Raw genomic sequence first — 17233 nt, 5'->3', positions numbered from 1 at the left:
ACAGCGCTTTTCATAAAAGAGCAGGTCTAGACCGTACTCTGTGATGTTATTTACAGAAGCCCAACAGTTCCCACCAAGAGCAAGCACTAGGCGACAGAGGCAAGGAAAAACTTCCTTTTAAGAGGCAGAAACCTCGAGCAGAACCATGGCTCAGGGTGGGCGGCCATCTGCCTTGACCGGTTGGGGTGAGAGAGAGAGAGAGAGAGAGAGAGAGAGAGATGTAAAGAGAGAGAGAGGGGAGGGAGGCAGCCTACACAATATACACACAGAGGTACAGACAGTGAAGGTAATGTTGCTATAGACTAAATGAAAAATGGTACAGATATTTATAATAGTGTTAATGGTAACCATCGTAATGTTAATGATTATAATAACAATAATAACAATAAGACTAGCAACAATAGTCGTTCCAGTAGAGGGTGTCGAGCAGGAACACAGGGGCAGCAGGTGACCCGCAGCCACAGATCCAGACTCCACAGCTCCAGAGCCAGAAAACCTGCAGGAAGTGATAGGAGGAGAGAGGAGAGGGACGAGAAAGCACAAGACTACCAGAAACCACGCCACCTCCTTGTTCCCTGTCCACAGTCCCCAACCCTCCAACCCCGTCTCTGGTTCCCCCTGCTCCGGCTTCGGCACCGGCCCTCAGCCAAACAGCCCTGTCCCTGATTTCCCCTACTGCTGTCTCGCTGCCGGCCTTTAGCGCTACTCCCCGTCTTCCAGAGGGGTCTTGCCCCCGTCCCAGTCGCCCCTTAGCCCGACCTCCGGAGAGGTTATGTCTTCTCCGCTGGCCTCATGGACAGCCTCCTGGGGCCTCCGGTCCTCGCCGTCGACCCTCTGCTCGGCCCCCTGTGGACCTTAGCTCAGGCTCTCGACCTCCTGACCTCCCATGTTCCCTCTCTGCCGTGCCCATGGGACATCTACGCAAGGTTCCTTGTTCCCTCTCTCCCCTGCCTCCAGGCCGTTCGCCCGAGGTTCCCTGTTCCCTCTCTGCCCTGCCCCTGGGAAGCCCACCTCTGGTCCCATGTTCCGTCTCTGCCCTGCCCCAGGGACATCCGCCCGAGGTTCCCTGTTCCCTCTCTGTCCCGCCTTTGGGCCGCCCGCCTGAACTCTCTGGCTCCCCCTCGGTCCTGCCTTCACCTGAACTCCCTGGTCCCACTGCTCTGCCCTCAGGCACCCTGTCTGGCCCTGTTCCCTCGGTTCTGTTCTGTCCGTTCGCCTGATTTTTCCGAGCCCTGTCCCCCTCTCTAAGTCCCTTGTGTCTCGTTTTGGACCCTAGACCCCCGCCAGCCGAATCATAGTGCGACTCCCCCCTGACATCTGCTGAGCACTTCCCGGTCAACTGGAAGGCCCGCCTGGAGGCGGCCATTGAGAAGGGGGCCCTGTCTGTCCGTCCCCCCTCCAGGTTCACTCACCTCCGTCCTCCGTTCGGTCAGCTGGGCTCGCCACCCTGCCCTCTCCCCTTGGACCTCTTCCACGGCGTCCTCCCGGCTCCTCCCCATGCCTCCTTACTTCCTCGGTCTTCAGTGCCCCCGGCTCCCTTGTCTCAGTCTCCTCAGGTGCCCGTATTTTCCCGGCGTCCGCCTCTCCCTCACCTTCCTCAACCCCTTTTCCCCTTCAATAAAGCCTGTTCTTCCCGAGTGTTGCGTTTGGGTCCACTCTGTCCACACATCATAACACTATCATTATTTTGAAAAGAAAATGAAAATGTTTTCCCAATAAAAGATTTGACAAGATAGAAGGAATATATGATAAGAACAGAAGAGAGGGTGTGAGTGGTGTCTGTCTGTTTTGGAGCAGTAAATAGACATGGTCAACATCTCTGCAAGCTACACAGTTTTGTAGATACACGTGGAGTCCACAAGGTAGGGCCACACATAGGGGAAAAAGAACCACAGCTGCTGTGGTAATGTTTTTTGTCTGTGGTTTTATGTTTCCTTTGAATTTTGAACAGAATCAGAATCTTTCAGCTCCACCCTTCTCCCCCTCTCTCTGTTCCTGTCTTCTCTCCCACACACACACACACACACACACACACACACACACACACACACACACACACACACACACACACACACACACACACACACACACACACACACAGCAGAAGGCTACTGGGAATCTTAGTTTGAGTGGAGGCCCGCACTGTCCACACTGTTGTTCTTTTTGCATGAATAACCTCGGCCATAGGGGTTTCATTAATCCAGTCTTTTCACATGTTGAGGCACACATGGGCCTGGGAAGCTGGCTGCTTCATAAACAGATTGAGAGAGAGGCAGTGAAAGAATTTAAGCAACCAGACTTTTCTTTTAGACTTTGATTTTGCAAGTTTCTTTATTTTTTTCTATACATCAAACTGAAGACCTATACAGGAAATGTAACCTTTTCTTCTGTTTCTGCTACTCAGCCTCAACAATTAAGCGTGCAGATTTTATCTTTTCAGATCACTTTTCTTTTCTGCCCATAGTACTCACATTCTTACACAGAGTATTTAAAGAAAATGCAGGTAAAGGCTAATACTTAATATCTTGTAAGGCAGGACAAACTATATAAAAAAATTAAAATTCAGTAGGTAGAGACTGTCTTTTCAATTGTCTTTCATGATGCTTGGACACAATCATTTTGGTGAGGTTACAAATGAATCAAATGACGTTTATATATTAATTTGGTCTAATAGATTTGATCTCATAATTGCCTAATTGATCCTAGTCACATGAAGTTCAGTTGTGTGGGCCGTCTGTTTCCTGTTCAGTCTTGCACTTTGCTTTACCTATGGTGGTGAACTGTTCCTTTAAGAGATAACAGTAGTTTAACAGAGTTGACACATGAATACTTCCAACCCACCGACCAGTGCTTTAACTCCTGATGTGATGAGTTAACTGACCACAGATGATAGGAGTTCATTTAATGGCTTTAAAATGACAGTACTTTAAAACACTCCTCTGGTGAGTAACGTCAGACAGGAATTAGGCCTAAGTGGTTTAAATTGTTTCATAGTCCACTGAAACTCCTGGGCTTGCTGAAGTGTACAGCTACGCGGTTCCTCGTGATGACAATCTGGAGGAGCAGCTCTGTCACTTTGGTTTGTCTCGCAGTGTCTTTATTCCTCGTCAGTCTGTGTCATTCAGGCTGTCGGGAAACAGGTCTTTGTTGCACTGGCCGGGACCCGTCCTGCATCAGCAAAGGATGGAGATCTGACCGGTCCCATGGCTTCTGCTACTGCGACCAAGCCTGCGTGTCCACGCTGGACTGCTGCCACGACTATGAGACAGCCTGCCCAGGTGGGTTTGTGTTGAAGAACTTGTTTAGTGCTATTCCATGGACTATTAAACATTCTCCACAGTGTGATTATGTTAGTGAAGTTTGTTTAAGACTGACTTTGTCAGTAAAATACACGATAGGCTATGGGCCTTCATTAAAAAAAAAAAAAACTTAAAATACGGTAGAAATAATAAAATTACATTACGTACACTACATTTGTAGTTAAAGATATTTTTATGCTTTGAAGTCTGCATAATCCTCCAAGGCTTGCACATTGTTATAGTGAGACTATTAATAGGATACATAACTTCAGTGTTTTATCTACCTCAACCGACTTCCACCAAACACACCCAGTGAAGCCCGTCTGACCCCTCACATGAAAAGCATGATAGGCTACTACGTGTGTGTGTGTGTGTGTGTGTGTGTGTATGTGTGTGTATGTGTCAAACACCCAGTTTCCCTGTACCTGCAGTGTCACTGAAATGATTTGATTTCCTGGAATTAATGTGGCATATGTGATATGCTCTGTCTTTTCCCCTCTCAGCGGTGTCCTGTGCGGTGAGTGAGTGGACGGCGTGGTCCGGCTGCGCTGAGCCCTGCCGGGCCACCGTCCGCAGGCGAAGAAGGAGGATCCTGCAGGAGCCACTAAATGCAGGCAAACCCTGTCCCCATCTGGAGGAGCACGCCGGCTGTGCAGAGTACTGGTCTCAGCAAGGACACTGTCACAACTCACTTGGCGAGTAAAATCTATACCTGAATCCTTCCACACATCCACGTGATCATCTCATTATTCTCTGACATTCTTTAAAAATAAGAGTCTGAGGAATGACTTGATGCAGTAATAGTATTTACCTGAAGATAGCTCACCCATTGTGTCATATAGTATGTGTATACTGGCAGAATTTGTGTTGCTGGGAGTTATTAAATGAAAAATATGACTGACTTAAAGGGTCACTTAGCTAAACAGGGTTATTCTAATGTTTGATTAGACCAGGTTACATCTGAAGTTAACAACTGAGACAGACAGGAATTTCTTAGACATAAGAGCAAGGTCACAAAAGCACCTCTTAATTGTTAACTGACCTGTAAAAGACATGTTATACCCATTACTGATGAACTGATCAGAGGACAGATCATTACAGATCAGTAATTAAATGTAACACAATGAGGCACTTTACTGGTATTTTCTGGGAAGATATTCAATGAAACAGAGAGTTACATGCACAATAAGGGTTTCTTTTTAATTACTTTTTACCTTGTTGGTGTTTTATATATGTTTAAACAATTTAGACTTTGTGAGTAGAAGTTGTGATTATCTTACATGTGCAATCTTTAATCATAAACTTAAAATGGGTCATAATAGCTACTCCTTGTCTATGCTGCAGTGGCAATGAAGTACTCAATAAGAAGAGCAGAAATTCTGAAGTTACCTTGGAAAATATATCAAACCAGATGTTGTCTTAAGAGTGCAAATTCTCCCTGTATTTGTTTTTCTTGTCTCCTTAATTTGGAAATGACACACCAAAGAATCCTTCTTCATTTTCTCAGCTCATGCTCCTTTTAAATGCATGAGGCCCAGTATTGCAACATATGGTCACATGTAATGTTCTTCTACCTATCTTGGATGCTCCGTCTGCAGTCCCAGCACTTATTACCATGGGTGGCTATGGCAACGCCAGAAGGAAAAGAGACATTCCTGACAGCAGCAACATCATAGGGTAACACGTTCAGAGAGTCCAGAAAAATGTGAAATTACACTCTTTTTGCCTGCGATATGTTCTCATGAATCGTCAATAGGTATTTAGAGTTACGTGTGTGAGTGTGTGTGTGTGTGTGTGTGTGTGTGTATGTGTGTGTGTGTCTGTAAAATAGGTATTGTATCCAGTTTCGGTTGACCTCTCTGACAGAAGGATGCCAGCAGAGCTCAGGCCTACACACCCAGTGGATGCAGTACCTGAGGGAGGGACGCCGTGTGTGTGTCGAGTGCCAGCCGCCTGCTCTCAACGCTGGACAGACACACTGTGCCGGAGATGGAGAGGAAAAGGTCGAGGACAGGTAAGAATGGAGAACAGTGTTTGTAAGCTTATTTGAATGTTTCTTGTATCAAAACACAGTCACATCACAACTCACTTCTTGCCTTTTTGTCACCATAATAACAGCAAGAAAAAGTTTCGACACTTTTTTCTTTTTTCTTCTACGAATTTAGAATAAACGCACAGAGTTAAGCTTGTGTTGACCATAAGAGATATGGTATGGATATGGTATTTGTATTTTAAAGCCAAGCCAGGGGTTTATTCAGCCATGAAATTACCTTGAAGTGAATTTTGCTCATATGTCAAGAACGGTGTTGAACGCAAGTTCACAAAACTAATAGAGGTGACCTTTCCATCTCACCCAATTGCAGAGTCAAGTATTCTGTACCAGCAATTACCAGCTATAAACAGTATAACACATGAGTAAATTAGGAAGGGATTACCCACCACTTGTCTTTCATGATTAATAATAGGTATTTATATTTACAGAGGAAACTTTGTTACAAAATATCACAGATTAATTAAAATGCTTTGAATATTGTTTGTTTACTAGGGCGTCTACAACATATTTGTTTCTTTGGTGCACTATGCACAGGAAATGTAATCATGATATATTCTGGATATTACCGTCTCCTGAATCCTACACTGTTGTTAACTTGCTCCCCTGGACCAGAAAATTCCCTTTTTGTTCATGGAACAGCACCTAAACTTTATTGCAGCAGGGATTTACTGTATGACACGGAAGAATTAAGCTGACAAAGGGCTGAAGGGACTAATGACGTGGTTGCGTTAATTCTTATCTGCCAAGGTGTAGGCTACTCCAGTTTAAAGGAATAGTTTGACATGTTGGGAGATACACGCTTTCTTTGCAGTTAGATGTTTGAAGCTTAATACTACTCACATGCCTGTACTGTAAATATGAAGCTGGAGCCACAAGCAGGTTAGCTGGTAAGTGGATTTAACTACTTTTGGACAGAGCCAGGCTAGTGGTTTTCATGTTTCCACTCTTTGTGTTACGCTAAGCTAATCGGCTGCATATTTAGTGTACACACTCCTGACAAGAAAGCAAATTATGTATATACAGACTTTTCCTTTAAGTATATACTTAATTAAAAAATTAGAATTAGGATAACCATAGCCCCTTTACCATAAAATGGTAATAATATATTTGCAGATATATGTACTTATGTGCAGCTAATACACACAACTGCATAGACAGAATTTCCTGGTCGTGTTATCTGCAAATATCTAGCATGTATAACACTGTTCGAACATTCAGTTTCTTCTGTCTGTGGTTTGAGGGGGTCAATGATGGATAGAGTAGTGATAGAGCGGCCTGGGTCACATTTCCAGGGTTTGTGTTTGTTCGTTTTATCATCCCAGACCACTGATCTCTCTCTTAGATTAGATTGGTAACAGTGAGCACTACCACTAGATGGTGACATTGTTTATCACTTGGATTTATAGAGAAATCTTGTGACCACTAACTCGATTCTCCCTCCTTCCTTCCTGCAGAAGACAGTCTCTCCAGTGGCAGGCGGTGGGAAACCCTCGATGCAGGGGTGTGTGGAGGCGTGTGGGGAGGCTAGAGGCCTGCTCATGCCCAACAGCCCACAGCTTCCTCTTCATCTAACCTCCTCCTCCTTCCTTCTGTTAGCCTAACTCCTGTACGTGTTTACCCAGACACATGTATAAAGAACAATCTGCCGGTATAATTACAAACTGACCAAAATAATTACAAACACTGGTTGCCAAACCTGTTCTGTTAAAGAGTGCTGGTCAACGCTTGCACCTTTAAAGTTATAAGGACCAAATGTAATCGTCTCCAGAGTAAACATTTTATTAATATGGCTGAATGTGTGCCTATGAAAATTCTAATTTCTTAGTCAGAATATAATACATTTACTGTTCTTACTACACATTCCTTTTTTGGTTTGCATCAAAAACGGCTAATTATCAGTAAAATGAAAGTCAGAAATTCCTAATCAAAATGTAAAGTGATCTGATTTATTTCATTCATTTTGAGTCATCCAAGGGAAATGTAGCTTTTCTTAAGAAATAGAAATATCTTGGGACATTGAGACACTTTTTTTAACGTGACAAGTACTGGCTCTGTGTGAATCACAACCAGTCACAACGCCAAAGTTACAACATGCACTGAACAATAGAACATTTATACAGAAACAACAGCATAGAAAGTCAACAGGTAAAAATGTGTTGTTTTTTTTTTTTACAAAACAGACAGCCTCGGGACCTACAAACAACATTGTATAAGAGCTGGCTAAGGTCGTTCAAATATCTTTTTTCAATTCCCTGGAAACAGTGTACTTTACAAAGACTGATGGCTTAGGCAAGGTTGGGGTCAATTCCACTGAGCTTAAAACGTAGAAAAAATATAGTTTATGTTTTTAATTTGTACTAGGTTTTAATTTGTCTCATGCTCTAATACTGGTTTATTTTATACTGTCATGTGTGATGTGTGTTTTACACCAGGAAGGCATCCTGAATCAACCCCAACCCCGTTATACAGTGTTAGATTCAGACCATGTGGAATTGGGCTACTTGCTAAAGCAGTGTTTCTCACTGGGCCAAATGTTCTTGAAAAGGGTCCTCTGGGGTTCTAACAAACAATGAAAAAAACCTGAACCTCTTTACAGATAAATTTAGCAGCTAGTGCGACATCCAAATTGATGTTTCAGGTTTCAACTAAATGCATTTACTGTACAGTTGGGAGTCTTGTTATGGAAATGCTTGAAAACTTGTGCTCTTCATTTTAATTGGTCTCAATAAATGAGAAATAACACAAGTCACTTGTGTTTTCTTCTTAAAGCGTGATGGTTTAGTCATTTGATTCACATCAGAATTTCTCCACATTAATCTAATTGAAATTAAAAGCTTCTCTTTTTTTCTATTAGATTTCATTATTTTCAATGGCTCCCTTGGAAAATGGAGGGGAGTACCTGAATAAAATAAAAACAAGGATGACTTGTAAAATTAAATTAATGTTTTTTTGTTTCTACGTTGGTCTAATGTCACAGTATCACAGTCTAGGTATCATATCACAACATAATGGTTGTTTCTTTGCACTATGTTGTCTAAAAGCTTTATATAGTATATAGTATCAATACTTGTGTCAGGATTTGTGTGTAATGTACATGGTTGTAATTTTTGCCTATAATAAATGTCAGTTTTCTACAATAGAGCTTGCTGCCTATTCATCGAATATTGATTGTCATCGTTGTTTCAGTGAAAAGTGGTCCCTGACTACCGTAATATAGAAAACCTAATGATGCTCGCAGAAGCTCGCATGATGCTTCATGACAGCTTGAGTGGTCTGAATGCCCTTTATCTTAGTGTTGAAAAGTGAAACTTAATTATCCATTTTTTTTATTATGTAACGCACTCAAAGGTCACCTCAGACTGATCTAAAATCTCCATGGACTATAGGTGTAAATAAGGTAAATAGGTGTAAGAGGGTAAAAGATGTTGAAATCGTTGCCATACTTTTCATAAGATAAAGATACATATGCAACAAAATGTTAACCAGGAACTGACATCCAACTGGTGGTATATCAACCAAATGTTTCTGTTGTTGAGACAAAATGTAATGTAATGGTCCAACCTTGCATTTTTACCATGTTTCTATTGTAAAATTTAACCTCTGCCACTTGCACCTAAAAGTGTGATATGCATTGCACAAGTAGCCATTTACAGCAAGTTTTTGGTGGAGACTTGAATGATTCAATCTGAATTCAACAGAGGCTTCTGGAAAATGTTAACTATTATAGCAGTCAGTGGTTATGCCATAAGACATTTTCTTATTTTAATATAATATAATATACTTTTAGCAAATACTTGAGTTTATCTGCAACAAAGGGCAGTTTTTAGAAATTTAACTTGAATACAAAACATCGTTATGTAGTGAGACATAGTGCATTTAGGAGCTGACACTATGATGCTGCATAAAATACATTTTCTCACCAGCTCAAACCATCCATCCTTGCCTAATTACTTGAAGTATGCTAAATGAGATTCATAAATTGCTCCTCCCATCCCTCTCTTCATGAATAGGATGTAAATGAAGCTGCACTTAAAGGATTAAATGTGTGCTAAAATAATCTTAATTTCTCATATGATTAGAGATTTCTTGGCGTTACAATCGGTCTTACTGCTGCATGTTAAGAGTCAGAACTGCAGATAGAATATGGAGAAAAAGGAAAAGCAGGATTCCCCGACAAGCATACATTCATATCAGAAACAGTTCATTCTTTTCCATTAAGCGGCAACCACACAGCTCTAATGCCCTGACTCTACAGCAGTCATACACACACACACGCGCAACATGGTTCCCTCTGTCTCATTGCTATTCCTTTCACACCTCAGCTCCTCTCACTATGGGAGAGCACTATGAAATGGTTCAACTCTGTGATTAAAAAAAGGAAATGAAATCAGGGTTTGTGATTATACTCTTAACCACAACACTAAAAAAAGGATGTCGATCACCATCTGTTGACTTCTGAATCAAATTTTACTCAACACCTACATGTATAATGTATGAACTCTTTTATTAGCATATTTTACTTATATATTTGTGCCAGGAAGCTTTTACAGTTTGGTCAGTATTCTTTGGGAATTTATTTGGCAGTGAGGTTCTTCTTCACTCATCTCATTAACATTGGAGAAAGTTGTGATGACATAAAATATACCTGCTCTTTAAAGTGTTCAATTAGATTTCAAGGGGCTGAGGAAGAATAAGTAAGTTCACTGTAAACTAACTCTGCTCATGTTAGCATGAACTATATGGATCATATTCATTCACATTCTTAAGCTTGGGATTATCATGGAGAGAGGAGAGAGATTTCTATGATGCTTCTCTCAGGAGATGGAGCATTGTTCATTCTTATAATATGTTGTTTTTAACAGTGGCAAGTGACACTTGTCTTATGTAGGACTGTGTCTCTCTGCTATGAGGCAATACGGTATCTAAACAGATAATAGAGAATGCATTGTGGGGAATTGTAGTATTTATGGGATGCTACAGATATTTTAGACATAAACATAACAATGTACAAGATCCTTACATCATAATTGCTTTTACACGGTACTCATAAATATGCACAGTGAAGAGTGGCTCTGCTAACATGTGACTACTGTGCATACATGTCACTATGGTTACATGCCTGTGTGTGTTCTTGTATATGTGTTGAACATACGTTACATGCAACCAGACCTTCCCGCCCCAATTAACAAACCATTGCTCAGCTGCTGCCCGCCTTTGAGGATAGCTGCTGTCACCATGGAAACTAAATGTAATGTGTATCCTGAAGATTGTGATCCATACCTGTACGTATCTTTAGTGGGTACGTGTGCTCATGCATGGTTTCATCAGGTTGGGCATTTACACCTGACATAGAATAAAGTTAACTTTGCTGTGTATATTCAGTGCTGTTAAACTTTATTTTAAAGTAGAGAAGAAAAACTCCCCTGCCTTCAGTATCAAATACACGCATATTCCATTATCTGATCAGTGTGAGCTCTTTGGCTACTTTCATGTTGGACAAAGGAAGGCCAATGCATGCTGAACATCTGTTACTAAAATATAAACTTAATGTCAGTAATCATATGCTGTAAACATAAAAACTATATTAGAGGATTTTCATATGTTTGATTTTTAAAGCATCTCATGTTTTTGTATGTTGACCGGTTGGACGCATGCACGCTTCATAAATATGTGCTTTATGTAGCAATCAAGCTTATTATTTCTGGATCTTGTGTTATGTTAGCCCATATGAAAGTTCTTGGTCCACTACCACTACCATCCTTTAAAACCGATACTGAGGTGCTAATACAATATTCATTTGTCAAGAGTTGAAAGAAACATCCATGACATGATAACATAGGGGATAGCAAAATACTGTTCAAGAAAGAGAGCTCTTCACAATGGCTGTTGGGCTGGAGTCTCTGTTAACTGTAGCCTCTGTGCCAAGACATTGAACCTTATACGGGATTACTCTTCACATATGATTATGACACAGCAGACTAGCAAATCACATATTTCTATAAGGAACTTTCTCTTATCTATATAAAAATAAATCAGGTAAGACAATCTCAAGAGTGTGTATACATGAATTACCATTAGATCGCCCATCAACATTCACACTCACTCACACACATGCACACACACACTTATATGCAGACATGCACACCCCTACAAATGTAAATGACTAAGGCCAGTTTTGGGAATGGAGGGCACAAGTACGTAGCTTATAGGCTTCTAAGTCTTCTCCTGTATCTTCAAGACTACAAAATGAACTGGGACTCAGAAATGGGATACTGGGCAGCAGGAATTTTCCTCCCTGCTGCTAAAACCATCACTGGTTGTGTTACACCAGTTATAGCCACATTTAAATTTCTCTGATGACTCTGCTTCCACAGGGATCTCTGAACAAACCAGTTGGCTTCCTGGGAGTGATCTTTTCTTTTGTGGGTGTGTAATACCGCTAATAGGAATGAGTTGAAGGAGGGGCAGTGACATTCTCCAATTTAGAAGTGTTTTTCTCCCAGAGTATTCACCACACATGTTCATCCTGAGCTTATAGCCCATTGGCACACTCAGCTAATTTGTGAAATGTTTCAGTGAGACTCTTTGTCTCTCCCTCTTCCTTTGTCTCTGGCTTATAGAGTGTTTTTAGTCCATCCAGTGTCTCCATCACAAACACTCCGGCCCTAGCTTCCTGTTTATCTCAGCTGCACTTGTACCTCAGAGGCTTTTATCTAAAGTATTTTGACGCCCCCTCTCAAACTTTGGTCTACGTGCCAGCTCAGGACCTACGTGATTCTCATGGGCTACACCACAAATCCCTTCAATGGGGAACAGACAGTTCTGGCCTAGCAATTTTTGGGCTGCTTCTAAATGGTTGGTGCCTTTCTGGTAATTGATGTTCATGCTGCGTTTTGGGCTTGAACCAGCCAAAAGACGCTCAGAGGGACTGGCATCAGAGATGTCGCGGAGGTGCTCATCATCATCTGTATCGGCGTCAATGTATTTGCTGATGGAGGAGTCATGGAAGGTGAAGACAGTTGGGGCAGTGCTATCTGGGGACTTCGGTGGGGTTCTGCTGCTGGCAGTGGTGTAGATAGAAACTTCAGGGCTTAACAGAGAGTGGTCTGACAGGACTGAACTGTCTGAGAGTGGGGACAGGCCCGACTCCCCTTCGCTGCGACAGCCTCCTTTGGGAATGAGGGTTTTTGAGGAGTTGCCAGAAAAGAAGAATTTCCGTGCATTCTGTGAGTATGAGGGATTTGCGACAGACACGGGGGGCACCATGGGCTCATGCTCCCCAGTAGCTTGCTGGCCTGTTTTTGCACTGCCATGCTGAGACAATGCTATAGCTGGACTGTGGGAGAACCGGTTGCTTTCCTGAAGGCCAAGCTCCATTGCTGGACTATGGGGGAAGCGTGGGTTCTCCTGGAAATCTGTAGCACAACTGATGTAGCTGTCAATGCTGGACAAGCTTTTCATGTCCCCTACTCCTTCTCTGGTTCCTAGCACTGGTGGCCCATGATCTTGGATGGCCCCCAGTTCTATCTCATCCCTCTGCTTGCCAACTCTGGAGCCCCTGTCTTTAGCGTTGAGGTTTGGCTGGGATTGTGTCTTGGCCATCTGATTGTACATCTCCTCCAGCTTCTGAACATTTAGCCTCTGGGGACTGGTGTCTCGGGCCTTGTTGGGAGAGCCTAACTCCTGAGCATTAAAGGAACGGTTTGAGCTTGTCTCTGATGCAGCCCTCTTTGGGGTCCACTTCCAACGGCTTGGAGAGAGGTGGTTGTCATGAGGCCTCTCACTCTTCTCTACCACCACATCCATTAGTTCTGCACTACGAGCAAACGCCTCTTTCAAGTTCATTGAGACAATGCTACCATTTCGCTTTGCCCTTTCTAAGGCCTCCCTTCGTTTAAGTGCTTTTTCCTGCCTCTTCTGTTCCTTGTAGAATTCAGAGAAGTTATTTACAATAATGGGAATAGGTAGGGCAATCACCAGTACTCCAGCTATGCAGCATAAACCCCCCACTATCTTCCCCAGTAGAGTTTTTGGGTAGATATCTCCATAGCCTACTGTGGTCATTGTAATAGTCGCCCACCAGAAAGAAGCTGGAATGCTTTTAAACTTTGTATCCTCCTCATCCTTCTCAGCGAAGAACACCAGACTTGAGAAGATCATGATGCCCATGGCCAGGAAAAGGATTAGCAGGCCCAGCTCATTGTAACTCCTCCTAAGAGTGAAACCCAGAGACTGAAGGCCCGTGGAGTGGCGAGCCAGCTTCAGAATACGCAGGATTCGCATGATCCGAAAAATCTGTACCACGCGGCGGACGTTCTGAAATTGCAGCACACTCTTGTTGGATTCTGTCAGGAAGATGGTGACGTAGTAGGGCAAGATGGCCAACAGGTCAATGACATTAAGGGGACCCTTAAAAAACTTCCACTTGCTGGGGGAGGAGAGGAAGCGAAGCAAGTACTCCATGGTAAACCAGGCAATACATACAGCTTCCACGTGGGCCAGTTGTGGGTTGTCTGAGGATTGACCAAACTCATCTGTGTCCTGCAGCTCTGGAAGGGTGTTCAGAGACAAGGCAATGGTGGATAGCACGATGAAGAGGATGGAGATGATGGCCAGGATCTGAAAGACACATTTATGAAAGAAATATGAGTAAGGATTGCAGGATCAGGGAATTACATACAGTTAAAATCACATATCAGATATGCACTTGAGCATACAGGTAATGGGTTGGATTGACTTGGACCACTTATTTATTCATGACTCACTTATCCACAGTGAGTTTGCTTGAGTGGAAAATAATGTTTAGCATCCAATACACAAAAACAAAAGTATCACAGAATACAGTACATGTGGCTTGTTGAAATTCTTCTCTAATGTCTCCAAATGTCAGATATTTAATATATAAGGAAAAACTCTATTGATAACTCTATTGACTCTATTCATTTGAGAAATAAAAGAGTCTTCAGCCATGCTTAGTGGCTTTTGTGAGACTGTACTTATATATGCACATTTAATGTCAGCATGCTTATACTCACAAAAACAATGCTTACATGCTGATGTTAAGTAGGTATAATGTTTATCATGTTCACAATCACAGTTTAGTGTTTTAGCATGCTAACATTTGCTAATTATCAAAAAACACAGAGCACAGTTGATGCTGATTGGAATGCCCTTGGTTTTGCAGATATTTAGTCATAAACCAAAGCACTGAAGGTGAAATTTTGACCTGATGGTGGCGTTATATGAAAAATCAGGAGATCACCAAAAGTTATTCAATTTATGTTGAGGGGTACATGAATGTGTACGCCAAATTTCATGGCAATCTATCAACTGGTTGTTGAGACATTTTTGGATTTAAGGATTCATCTTTTGACAACCACCGATGTCTGTACTAAATTCACTGGCAATTCATCTAATAGCTGTTGATATATTCCATCCATGGTTATGCTGCCCGCTAGCATGATGATAACTGAAAACAGGTTATGAATTGTAACCGCACTTCTATGATCATAGAAAGAGTCCTTAAATGTGCACTGAAACTTGCATCAGACAAGCCTACTATTTTCACATACACTGCTGACTCTACACAGTAGACACCAAATCATTGACAAGGTGAACTAGAACTAGATGAAATAGCAAGGTTTCTGTGATCATAGACCTAGGGTTACAAAAAATTATCCTCATGATATTTCACATAGATTTCACCCTCTAGTGGTCTCTCTATATTTAGAGGGGAGAGCCCTATCACTGCTTGTCACTTGCACCCCCTGCTGTGACACCACCATGTCACTGAAAACTGAACATGCAATCGTCACATAGGAGCAGAATGTCCCCAGAATCCACTGCACTAAATCATGCCTGATTCACATTACACAATACAGAGAACTGGGAAGTCTGTCAGAAAACAGCACCCTGACACACACACACACAGTCCCACACTCACACCCTGCCAATCATGCTAACAAGCAAGTACATGATGCTAGACACCTCTTTTAGTACCATATGACAGCTCCCCTCTCAACCAGCGTTCATAGTGTAAACAAAAAATCACTGCATTTGCTTTTAAGTACTGTATATTATTCTTGTACCTAGAGCTTGTTTAACCTGAATAAGTGACTACTCCCATATACCACAGTGAGAAATACCAGAAGAATCGTTACACTGCTATCCAGTCTGTAATATTCCTTCAACCACATGTACAGCTAAAAGATAATTAATCAGAATGATTATATTTTTATAGGGTGATGATTTTATTTTTTTAGGTTTCTAGGGTGTGTTGTGTGATCAAGACATGATAGCACTACTGTTGGAAACAAATAAAGTAGAGCCTTTTATTTCAAACCCTAAATTCAGAAAACAGACTAAAGGCCAGTTTACCAAAATTACATAAAGTTACATTTTCTCTTCACTTAGAGGTATATAAACATGCAAATACTTTTTATTTACCCATGTTTTGACATACTAGCCACTGAGATTACGCTTGACACCCCAAGGAAGGTGAACAAAATTTTAACTGTGCTACTGAAAAATGTTGTGTCTTTGCTGAAATGTCACTCCGCATAATACACAGGCCTGTTAAGACCTCTTACTGGAACAGTTTTGATTTGAACTAGTCTTTAGAACTACCAAATAAACAGCCTATGAAAACTGCTAAAAGAGAGGTCTGTGCAATAGGAACAAGTAAGTAAAGTATCTCTTTTTTTCAATTAGATTAAAGTGTCTATAACACAATTTGGGTAAATAACCTGGGTTGTGTGGACAAAGGGAGATTTGTTGAGCTTCAGTTTTTGCTGTTTATAAAAATATGCAAATTCTAGTTTCAGAATTTAGGCAGTTTTATTTTTAAAAGTTTTTTTCATTACTCTTAAAAATACCAATGGCAGGCATTGGCTACCCTGTGCATCCCATTGATAATAGTTTTATAAAGAGCATAATCCAGCAATATCATAAACTGACATATGCTCTGACATTCTGGTTTACAATCATTTTAATGCTTCTGCACATGTATTACACAACACACCATTACATATTTTGATTACTGACTAGACAAAGTTAAAGTTAAACTCAAAGTTTTATGTAACTGTGCCACCATAATCCACGTGGAATGCACCTTTGTGGGAAGCTGACTATGGAGCAATGAGCTCAGGTAGGGTAACGTGACAGGAGAGCATCTGCTCCTTTAGTGGAGCTAAAGTGAACCATAGTCTTCAGTTGTTATATTAACCCTGAATTACTAAAAGAAATCCTGACACAGAACCAAGCAGCACAACTTAGAGGTTGAGTGGGAGGTTGTAGCTGGAACGCAGAGCCTGTTTTGGCAATAGCCCACATGAATGAGGTCAGGAAGTTATATGATGAAATAAATCAGAGAATAGTTACATTTTTCTCACTAAAAATTAGTGCAGCTGAGAACACAATGCAGTGGAGGTATACAACATATTCATGATACACCCATGCAACATTTAATATAGTATAGTATAATATAATGTTTATGAAATTAATTATTTCAGTGTTATTCAATTTGAATCATAAAACAGTGCAAAATAAAATGTCCTCTTCCCTACTCTTGTTAAGCATAAACAAAACCTAATCCATGAACTGGATCTACTAGTTAAACACACAGTCACTTGTGTAAACAGACTGACTAAAGGCCAGTGTAGAGTACATGATGCAGGGTTTCCCTATATATTGTCCAGAGGAAATTAAAGCACGGCAGCAGAAATAGGGCAATAGCGACAGTTGTTAGGAGGTGACTGACAGTGCAGGCCTTGACAACGGCCTAATAATTTGTCCACTCCCCAGAGTAAAAGCAATGGCTAAAGAGGCAACCTTATCTACGACCAATCACGGCAGGAGGACACTGTTGCCATAGCGTCACGGC

At 41.6% G+C, this 17233-nt stretch overlaps 1 protein-coding gene across 1 annotated transcript in view; it reads right to left on the bottom strand.

The window, feature by feature from the left end:
- Window positions 1–12039: 12039 nt before the first annotated feature.
- kcnb1 (potassium voltage-gated channel, Shab-related subfamily, member 1) overlaps window positions 12040–17233 on the bottom strand; it is a 34292-nt gene continuing 29098 nt past the window's right edge. Inside the window, exon 2 of the mRNA XM_046029586.1 lies at window positions 12040–13971. Coding sequence (XP_045885542.1) covers window positions 12052–13971 — 1920 coding nt within the window. The 3' untranslated portion in view covers window positions 12040–12051. The remainder of the gene's footprint in view (window positions 13972–17233) is intronic.

Source organism: Micropterus dolomieu, linkage group LG18 (genome assembly GCF_021292245.1).
Source record: "Micropterus dolomieu isolate WLL.071019.BEF.003 ecotype Adirondacks linkage group LG18, ASM2129224v1, whole genome shotgun sequence".
Taxonomy (NCBI): Eukaryota; Metazoa; Chordata; class Actinopteri; order Centrarchiformes; family Centrarchidae; genus Micropterus; species Micropterus dolomieu.
This window is presented reverse-complemented; position numbering and strand designations above follow the sequence as displayed.